This window comes from Grammomys surdaster, unplaced genomic scaffold (assembly GCF_004785775.1).
Source record: "Grammomys surdaster isolate TR1022 unplaced genomic scaffold, NIH_TR_1.0 255, whole genome shotgun sequence".
Lineage (NCBI taxonomy): Eukaryota > Metazoa > Chordata > Mammalia > Rodentia > Muridae > Grammomys > Grammomys surdaster.
This window is the reverse complement of record NW_021604696.1, coordinates 10,361,527-10,372,989: the sequence shown is the minus strand read 5'-3', so window position 1 is coordinate 10,372,989 and position 11,463 is coordinate 10,361,527. Positions and strand designations below refer to the sequence as shown.

Here is an 11,463-nt window from a genome sequence, read left to right as displayed (position 1 = left end):
TGTGTGTGTGTCTGTGTGTGTGTGTCTGTGTGTGTGTGTCTGTGTGTTCTGAGTGTTGTGTGTATATGTGTCTGTGTGTGTTGTGTGTGTTGTGCTGTGTGTAAACCACACATAGACATCAGGTGTTTTCCTCTGTCTCTTTCCACCTTGTATTTTGAGACAGCACTGACTTGGCTGGGCTAGCTGGCCAGCAAGCCCCAAGGATCTGCCAGTCTCCTGTGTACCACCACACCCAGCTTTTTTTATATGTGTTTATAGTAAGTAAACAAGGTCCTCATGTTTTCAAGACAAACCTTGCCAAGGGAGCAGCCTTCCATCCACCTTCTGTGCTCCAGTAACTCACTGTCTCAAGCTAACTGCCTTCACCTCACACACCCGCTTCCAGACTCTTGCTCAAACCTGTCCCTTCCTTTGAGGAGCTCAGCTCCACTGTGAGACTGATTGGCTAGTTGAGTACATTTTTGAGTCAAATATTTGAGTTTCTATCTTTCCAGCACAGTGAGAGGCTTTGGCCATGCAAGAATTAGATGCATTTACTGTCCTTATGAAGATCACAATTTAAAAGTTAAAACAGATGAAATCCTAAGTCAAAAAAATAAAGTAACCAATTGAGTGTTACATTTTCTCATCTCTTAGTCACAGATGAATGAGTCCTAAATTTCCACGCCAGCAGAAGAGAATAAATCTACTCTGCATGATCAATTCATAAATAATGCCAGAATGCTTATTTATAACAGACAACTTGTCTCTTAAATTTCTTACACATTGCTCCAACATATACTCTTTAAGGAAACTCTAGTTACCATTTGACAATTGCTCACCAGTAGATGGGGCCTACTGGTAGGGATTGGGTGGATAAGGAATCACTCCTCACAATAAAATTGGCACTTTGAATTCAAGAGGCATTCAAATGAGTGTCGGGGGGTGTTAGGTATTTTCATAGTTAGATATATCCTATAACATAGGGAAGTGATACATAAATTTATGTAGCACCTGGAGCTTAGATTATTTACAGTCTATATCTGTTAGACACATTAAAGCTAACCTTAGAGGTACCAAAACATGTTTGTTACGTTAATGGAAAAAAATTCAACACTCAACATATGGATTGATTTGACCAAAAGCAAACTCATGTCTGAATTCTCCTCTTTCTGCCCTGTGTCTTCTGTCTATCTGTAGTTTGTGGTTTGGGGCTTGTCTTTGGTTTGCTGTTGTATGAATTTTATGGTCTGCACCTTCGGGGTTCAGAGTCACAAAGCTTGAATTCGCAGATTCCAAAACGTTCTCTCCTGTAGGCTTAACTAGAGAGTCTCTGGCTAGGCGCAATCTGTGCGTGCTTCATGGTTGAGCAATCGAGCTTCTGACTCGTTGTTTCGTCCAGTTATCTCCGTGACCAATCACATTAACAGTAACCGTGCTGTAGAAGCATCCTCCTGCCTCTTGCAGTGACTGGAAGTGCCATTTCCCCAATCTACTGGAGGGAGGGTACAAACTTTCTTCTGGTTAGACTTTTTTTAATTCTAGGGGGATATCTCATTATCAAGATTTAAAGTGTAAATAATAGTAATAGCAGTCATTTATTATTTTCCAGTTAGATTGTCATGGAGATGCATTATTATGAAAATAGACCTTATTTCTAAGAGACTGGAACTTTTGTTGAACCATATAGCCAGGTTACTAATGCACCTTAAGATGTCTTAAGACGTATCCTGATGTCTTGCTGTGCACTAAGCCTGATTTCTAACCAACTTTAAGAGAATAACATAACAGCCAACCCTACTCGCCTTGGATTTCCCATGTATCAGTCACAACATAAGTTAGTACATATCTGTAATTTTAAATTATGTACTATGCCACTCTCCTGCCACAAAGAGCAATGCATGCATGTATTCATGTTATGGTAGTCAATCCTGAAAACATCAAACGGGTGTAAAGAGATCTTATACACAAACATCTACCATAAATATTGTGTACAACATACATATATAACTTGAAAATGCTATGTGTTTAAAACTGAGTGCTTTGGGGTCAGCTAGAGTCAGTGACTTAATCTTTGTAAAACTCTGTTAAAATTTTATGTAAAGTAGCCCTCATTTCTATCTCATGTGATGCTATAATGTTCAATAAGTACAGAGCAAAACCCTTTGTTAGGGACACACAGCAAGAGACAGTAAGTCACCAAACAGGTACAGGTAGGTACAGACACAAGGACAGATTCAGATTCAGCAATAGACAGAATAATGACAACCCCCAAACCTCAAACTATGACAGACAGACAAACAGAAGACACAGGAAAAGCAGAAAATTCAAACTTGAGTTTGCTTTGGTCAAATTAATCCAAGGGTAAGTGTGAATATTCTTTCCTCTATGTGATACCAACATATTTTAATACCTCTGAGGATATTTCTAATGCATTTAACCAATGTGGATTGTAAGTAATCTAAGCCCTAGGGGGCCATGCAAATGTAGGTCTCTTGTCTATTCATAGTTCACAGGATAATGCTGTGAAAATATTGTCATTCTTCAGCACACATACTAACTCCTGTTCTACTCCTGGCTCAGCAAGTACAGTATCTCTTTCAGACACAAAATGTCCCAGGACATTCTAACTAATATACACTGAACGTAAAAGTCTCATGGAGATGGAATCAGTGTGCAGATTGGAGTCTAACAGCCAGAAACTGTGGCAGAAGAATGAATATTTGAAACATTATCAGCAAGAGAAAAAGATGGTCACAGGGGTTTCTGAGGGTTAAAATGGGCCATTCCTGAAGACTAGGAGTTTAACAGCAGTGCAGGGGACTTCCTTCATGTCTAGATACATTAGGAAAATGACAATTACAAAAAACAGAATGGGGCTGAGTAGCTGGCTCGGTGCTGAAAGTGCTTGCTCTGCAAGCTTGAGGGCCAGCATTTGGATCTGCAGAAACCCAGCTAAAACCCAGGTTGCCATGGCCACCACCTGTAATTCCAGCTTCAGAAGGCAGAGACAGGGAATCCACAGTGTTAGCTTGCTAGCAAGGTTGGCCACATGGTTAAAAGCTGGGCTTAATGAAGAGACCTTCCCTCAGGAATAATGTAGGAGAGCAATCGAGGATGAATCTGGACAGACACCAACTTGTTACACATACTAGCACACACCCATACACATGCAAAATATTCACAGTACACACACGAAAAAATGGAAAAAGAAAAAAATTTGTACAGAGAACTGAAAACTACAGTAGCTAAACTCAAGTGAACTAATGGATTGAATTGGTTTTGCACACCCAAGAATAAACGGCGAACATTGGAAAGCAGCCCAGGAAGAAATTCCCACTTAGGCAAATGAACACAAAATATTAGAACAACAACAAAAACACATGTGAGAGTCAGAAAACACAATTTTAAAAAGAAGGGATTTAATATATACTTAATTAGCGTTCAAAAGGAGACAAAAAAATATATAAGTTGAGAAAATACCAAAGTGCTGGGCAGAGGTAGTGTACGCCTTTAATCCCAGCACTTGGGAGGCAGAAGCAGGCAGATTTCTGAGTTCAAGGCCAGCCTGGTCTACAGAGTGAGTTCCAGGACAGCCAGGGCTATAAAGAGAAACCCTGTCTCTGAAAACTAAAAAAAGAAAAAAGAAAGAAAGTATCAAAGAAAATAGTAACAATGGAGGAAAAACACAATATGCTATATTTCAAAAGACATTTGCAAAAGAGATGAGAAATGTCTATCTTACTTCACAAGACTTATACTATTAAACTCCAAAATCAAGGAGAATAACTTTGAGGAGTTCAGAGATTCAGGCATACTACCTTCAAAGAGGACAGAAAAACAGGAGTAAGAAAGGTCCACGGAGCACGAAAAATACTGGAAACACTTTTGCATGATGGCTTGAAAGTGCAGAGCAAAAATAAATGTCACTCCATAAAGAATCGTTTTTTAAAAAATCAAAAAAATCGGTAGGATGAAATAAAAACATTTTCAGAAAATGAGATAATTCAAAATAAGACAACTCATAAAGCTTCTAAGAGATGTTAGTTGGACACACATATATGTAATCATTTCAAGAACTGAAGAGTTGGCTCTGTGGTTGAGAGTTCAGAGCAGTTATTGCTCTTCCAGGGAACCTGGATCAGTTCCCAGCTCCCACATGTGGATACAATCATTTGTAGCTCCAGTTCCAGGAGATCTGACACTCTCCTCTGATCTTTGTGGGTACTGTCTGTCTATGGTGCATACATTCATCCAGAACACTGATACACATAAGCTGAAAATAAAGAAATCTTTAAAAAATGATTCAAGACACAAGTTTGGAGAAATTGGCTAGACTACAGAAGAAGAAAAAATTAAATGTGTAAAGAAATTCTAAAAGAATTTTGATTAGCTATAGCAAGAATGTCTTTAGTGTTTACATCATCAGAAAATTAAAATCAATAGCTACAGGAGCATATAAGCTGAAATCCTGCTAGAGAGAATTTAATATTCTAAAGCCCTTTATTTCCTCAGAAGATGATAAAATACCATTCCGTATAAAACTGCAGTAATTTGAGGTTGACTGTGGATGAAGTCAGCAGCCAATAATTGTTGATGATGTCCACCATGAAATTCATAAAAATTAAAATAAATAATAAATGCTTGATTCAGAGGAACAGTAAGGAAAAGGTAGGAAAAGTAAGTTCAGAACCAGAATGAGAGATGAGAACCAGCAGCAAAGGGATCAAAGGTGACAGAGAAATATGCTGAGTGAAGAATTCCAGCCTAGAGCTCTTAAAGACCTAAACACCTGCTACTTAAAAATACATAGTCCCAAGATTCCACAAAAACAAAGAAACAAGTAAAGGTAAAAGTATAGGGGAAAAAAAAGATTCAGCATCCCAACAGCTACCACAAGAAAACTGGTGTTACTGTGTTAGTACCAAGGGGAAATAAACTTCAAGAAGAATTAAAAAGGTACACCTCAGAAGCTCAATGCAACAGGTAGCCAGAGTAACTTAAAGTATTTGTGTAAACAATACCTCAAAAGCATAGTGCAGACATAAATAAAGCCAGACGTATAGCAGAATGAATAGCCACACTAATTGTTGTTAACACTTTTCCCTCACTGGCTTCCACAACACAATCCACAAGCACAACTTCCAATGTTTACATTCTCTTAATTCATAAGATACATTTAGAGAGGCTGAACATTTGCTGGTCTAAAACGCCAGCCTCGAATTTCAAAGTTATGAGACTATTTGGAATGTGTTCTCTGTCACACTGCCTACTATCACAAACAGAAAAGTCACTTTTAAAAATACCCTATTAAAAATGAGGTACAGAGCTAAACAAAGAATTCTCAACTGAGGAAACTCGAATGGCCAAGAAGCCCCTAAAAAAATGTTCAGCATCCTTAGTCATCAGGGATATGCAAATCAAAACAACCCTGAGATTCCACCTCACACCAGTCAGAATGGCTAAGATCAAAAACTCAGGTGATAGCAGATGCTGGCAAGGATGTGGAGAAAGAGGAACACACCTCCATTGTCGGTGGGATTGCAAGATGGTGCAACCACTCTGGAAATCAGTCTGGTGATTCCTCAGAAAATTGGACATAGAATTACCTGAGGACCCAGCTATACCACTCCTGGGCCTATACCCAGAAGATGCTCCAACATATAACAAGGACACATGGTCATAGCAGCCTTATTTATAATAGCCAGAAACTGGAAAGAACCCAGATGTCCTTCAACAGAGGAATGGATACAGAAAATGTGGTACATTTACACAATGGAGTATTACTTGGCTATTAAAAACAATGAATTTGAGACATTCTTAGGCAAATGGCTGAATCTAGAAAATATCATCCTGAGTGAGGTAACCCAATCACAAAAGAACACACATGGTATGTACTCATTGATAATTGGATATTAGCCCAAAAGTTTGCAATATCCAAGATACAACTCAAAGATCACATGAAGCTCATGAACAAGGAAGACCAAAGTGTGGGTGCTTTGGCCCTTCTTAGAAGGGGTAACAAATACTCATGGGAGCAAGTGTGGAGACAAAGCGTGGGACAGAAACTGAAGGAGGGGCTGTCCAGAGACTGTTCCACCTAGGTATCCATCCCTTGTGCATTCACCAAAGGTAGACACTGATGTGGATGCCAGGAAGTGCATGTTGACGGGAGCCTGATATAGCTGTCTCCTTAGAGGTCTGCCAGAGCCTGAAATATACAGAGGTGGAAGCTCACAGCTAACCATTGAGCTGATCATGGGGTTCCCAATGGAGGAGTGAGAGAGAAGACTGAAGGAGCTGAATGGGTTTTTGGTCCCATGAGGAGAGCAACAATACCAACCAACCACAGCTCCCAGGGTCTAAACCACCAGCCTGGGAGCACATAGGGAGGGGCCCATGGCTCCAGCTGTGTATGTAGGGGAGGATGACAGTGTCAGACATAGGTGGGTGAGGAAGTCCTTGGTCCAGTGAAGGCTGGACGCCCCAGTGTGGCGGAAATCATGGGTGGGGAGGTAGAAGGGTGAGTGGGGGCATATCCTCATAGAAGCAGGAGAAGGGGGGATAGGATGGGGGTTCCTGGGTGGGGGGGAGGGGATTACATCTGAAATGTAAATAAAATATCCAATAAAATTTTTTTTTAAAAAATAAAGCTCTTTGGTCTGGAACCCTGATTGTGTATATGTGAAAACCTAAATAATTAGCACACACATTGGATTAAACAAATGAACTCACCAAGGTTGCTAGATATAAGGCCAATGTACAAAAAGAAATTGTGTTTTCCTACAGCAGCAACAAACACAATAGGAAAACACAACCACACCGAGACAGTAGCAGCAGTACACATCACTTCACCAAGAATAAATGTAACACTAGCAATGTGTGTACACAGAAGTAATTATAAATGGGAGAGACTCAAATTTGTAAAAGCTATCAACCGTTGATAGGTTTATGAACACTACCATTTAATTAAAATCTAAAATATACAGTTTGAGCAGGTTATATTTAGGAATATATGTATATACATATACATACACATACATATATGCATGCAATAGCAATTAATGAAGGAAGAGACCATGAGTTTGAGGGAGAGCAAGAAGGTTAAATAGCCAAATTTGTAAGGAGGAAAAGGAAGGGAGAAAATGCAATAATTACATTAATCTTAATTTTTTAATTAACAAAACCTAAAACACTATTTTGTAAAAGCGAATGCACTGATGTTAAAATCCATGTAAAAATGTGAAGTACCACAGAAGGCAAGAATTCAAAGGAGAACTCGGAAAGGAATTCTGCTGTATCATCAACATGGTGTCCAGCTAAAGTAGAGCTAAGTTTCAGAAAGCTTGCTGTAAAAATGAGCAATTTAGTTATGAAATTGTGTACGAGTGCAGTGGAATTATTACTCTCCATCACGGGAGAACTGTAGGGCTAGAGAGTTTGCAGACAACTTTCAAGACCACACTACTGTCACAATAAATACGAGGTAAACAGAGCCCGCCATACAACAAAGTGCTCAGAAACAGAGCTACATGCAAATATCGGTCTGACTGAAGTCACAGCTGGCATGCATAGTGAGGAAGAGAAGACAGGTGAACCATGAATCCACATAGAGAAAAATTAAATTAAACGTGGCCCCAACTAACACTATGCACTTAAAAGAAAAAACTCAACAAAGGACTGATGATAAAGCTTATCACTGAAGATGCTTGCATCCAAGCCTGGGGAAGATCCTCAGGATTTCACATGATGAAGAGCAAAAACTGAGCCCCACAATTTGCCCTGACTTCTACATGTATGCCATGGCAGGCAGGAGTACACATACACACACACTCATGCAATGACCAACAAGCAAACTCAAGAGGCACCAACACTATCAGTCATCAGGAAATGGAACAGTCTCTCCTCTGAAAAGCCAACACTGCAGGGAACAAGGTTGCAGGGAGCTGGGCAGCAGGGAGCTGGGCAGCAGGGAGCTGGGCTGCAGGGAGCTGGACTGCAGGGAGCTCAGCGGAAAGCCCTTTTTCAGGTTTTATTCCCAGCACTGAAGAATGAAGGGAAAGGAGGGACAGCCAGTTAACCACATCCTTCCCTATCAGATACAGAAACGTTGGAATGCTAGCACTGATCATATTCATAGGATCCAACTGCTTCATTCTTTTGCTGAACGTTCTACAAGAATCTAAGCATGTAGAACCCAAATGATGTGCCCAAGAACTGGTGTGCCCAAGAACTGGTGTGCTCAAGAAATGGTGTGCTCAAGAAATAGTGTGCACACGAAGTGGTGTGCACAAGAAGGCTCCCACCAGCTTCTAACTGGAAAGAGCTCGACACTCTGAGGGTAATAATGAAGTGCTACAGAATAGTTCAAATGGGTGATTTACCTGAAAGCGCAGAGTGTAGTGTGGATGTTTCTCACAGGTTTATTATTGGTCCAAAGAGGCTAACTACAAAATACTACACACAGATAATTCCAATATGAAGTTCAGAAACAAGAAGAACTACTGTGAGATCCTGTGAATTAGGAAAGTAGTGATCTGGTGATCCTGAACATGAGCAAGGCACAGAGTTTGGTGGTTGGTTGGTTGGTTGGTTGGTTGGTTGGTTGGTTGGTTGGTTGGTTTTACAGTTACAGAGGCAGTGTTTGGAGCTATTGGTAATAGTTAATCTAGACCTTTGTGGTAAGTGCAATTAAATATGTATTCACTTTCCCATGATCATTGTCTACCTGTCGGTCATTCATCTATCTTCTACATATATATGTTAAGCTTCAATAAAAATATTTTAATGCATTTCAGTTGGCTCCCAGGACCTTAAAGAAACGTGTAAAATCTCCTATAAGCTAGCAATAAAACAGGGGGAAAATTAACAGAGAAATGCAGCTAAAGACATGGGTACATCTGATTCAAAAATGGACAATAAACTCAACAAATGGTAAATGGCCAGTCAGATTAGTAATTACTGAGGATAGCTAAACTGCCCAATTTCATTGCTCATCACATTGATTTGATTTAATTATTTTTTTTTGAGACAGGGTCTCAACAGCCCTGGCTGTTCTGGAACTCTCCCTGTAGACCAGGCTAGCCTTAAATTCATAAAGATCCACCTGCTTTCCTAATTTAGACAATCTCACAATACTTCCAATCCCCTTGTCAAATTGATTTTGTTTACATACAAGTTATCATCCTAAGCTCACAAGAAATAGGTGACAGTCCTACTGAGTTGAACTAATATAAGGTTTTGGAAGCAATTTGTGATGTCAGTGGAACCCTGAATTATCTATTTGCGTCTTTAGAATCTGGCAATTCTAGGGGTGGTGATCAAGCTCCCTTGAGAACCTCACACTCTGTCAAAGGTGCACAAGACAGGTGTAAGGATGCTCCATCCACACTCCACACAGGGAGGCAAAGAGTATGAACACGTAGCTGATAGAGATGACCACAAAGAGCCAAGCAGGCTTTCTGAGAAGACAAAAGACTTCATCTGGAAGAAGAAGCTGCTCATGCAAAGGGGCTTATACCAGGTTAGGGAGAGAGAGGATGAGAGAGTCTATATCCTGTAATGAGGACCAAACTCGATCTCTTCTGCAGAAGTAGACAGACAAGAAGAGAAGAGGTGATAAATAACTTGGCAGTATGGATGAAACCTTCAAGTTTCATTCCCTAGGAAACAAAATCCTACCAAAATTCAGCACAGGAAAAAGTAAGACATTTGAATAATCCTGCACCACAGACAAAATGGGGGATGGGATCAAGACCCACAAAGCAGCAATGGTTCTCAACCTGGGGGTCATGACCCCCCACAGGGGTTACATATCAGACATTTCTGTTACAATTCGTAATGGTAACAAAACTACAGTTGTGAAGTAGCAACAAAAATGATTGTATGGTTGGGGAGTCGCTACAATGTGAGGAACTGTATTGAAGGGTCACAGTGTTAGGAAGGCTGCCACAATGGAAAGTCAAGGCTGGACTGGGACCAGGGAGCTGAGCTGCAGTGTCTAGCCATGCCTTGTGGAAACAAAGCCAGGTACAAGTGAAAAACAGGATGAAGAAAGAGGAGCATGGGAAACTCTGTTCACATTTCAAAGGGGAACAGCTAAGATACAACTGAGTTTTCAAATGCAGTGTTATATGAGGCTGTGTGTGACAGGAGTCAATAGTGGCTGCTGTTGCTGGGAACTAAGTCTGGTGAGTAACCAAGCAAAGATGGCAGGAGTTTTTCTTAGGCATGAATTTGTGTAATTTGTAATTTGCAAAGCACCAGACATCAGAGCCATTCTAACAAACCAAGGTGAATAACAAAAAGACAACAGGAGCTTGAAAAATGGAAAATTCTGAGTATAGAGAAGATACAACAACACTGCAAAACAATAACAACTATAAGTTTAAAGTAATTAACAGGATTACCAACTCAGGAGTACCAACTGTATACCAAATCTGCCCTGAAGGATTCTATTTACCCTTGGGGGAAAAGTAGGTTTTATATAAGAGGAGGAAACATTATCAAGAGAGGATTTCATTGTTGTTTTGTTTTGTTTTGTTTTGTTTTACCTTATACCACTTTATTGAATCCAGAACACAACTGTCTGGGAAGTAGAGATGACACACCAGATTGCCGGATTTTCCTATGGATAACGTTTGCTGGTACTCATCTAATGAATTTATGGAACTCTCCTCCATGGAAGAGTCACACCAGTGTTTTTTGAAAATGGTTAGGTTCACACCTATTCGGTAGCAGCTGTGGGCATTCCTGTAAAGCAAAAAAAAATAAGCAAAACAACAATGAAACACGGCAGGATGGAGCCAATGAACCCTTAAGCAGTCTCAGAATTCAGTCAGCCATTTTTACATCTTTGTTTATTATTTTCTAGACACCGCACAAACCCTCTGCCTCATATGAAGTAAAGAGTAACCCATAAACCATGCATTACCTAAGGATAAGTTATATTTATGCAAGTTACACACTGGCATCTCATTCAGCATGACCCAGGAGGGGCTGACAGTCACCATGAGTGTCTTGGCCTCAAAAGTCACCTGCACTTACTCACAAAGACACATCTGATAACCCAAAGGATTGGTTAAATACAAAACAGCTGCCTATATCCCTTAAAACTATCGACAGCATAAAATTAAACGCTGAGAGATGCTGCAGATTAACAGAGATTAAAGGCGTGTGGAACACACCTGATTTGCAAGTGGAAAAACCAAGAACTAGAGCATAATATATTGTCAATCAAGCTTGCGTGGAAAGTCAGAATTATAATTCTCTGGCCGAATGTGTTTTATGGGTGGGTTTTACTGAAGTCTTGAAAATCTTTATAAACTGAAAAGGAGAAGGAGAGGGAGAGAGGGCGGAAGAGGGGAGGACTAGAGAGAGAGAGAGAGGCAGAGCGAGACAGAGTCAGGGAAAGAAAGACAGAGACAGAAAGAAAGAAAAAGAAAGAAAGAAAGAAAGAAAGAAAGAAAGGAGGGAGGGAGGGAG

At 40.2% G+C, this 11,463-nt stretch overlaps 1 protein-coding gene across 1 annotated transcript in view; it reads right to left on the bottom strand.

The window, feature by feature from the left end:
• Il1rl2 (interleukin 1 receptor like 2) overlaps positions 1 to 11,463 on the bottom strand; it is a 40,106-nt gene that overhangs the window by 25,940 nt on the left and 2,703 nt on the right. The window contains exon 4 of the mRNA XM_028775423.1: positions 10,533 to 10,731. Within this exon, the coding sequence (XP_028631256.1) occupies positions 10,533 to 10,731 (199 nt within the window). The remainder of the gene's footprint in view (positions 1 to 10,532; positions 10,732 to 11,463) is intronic.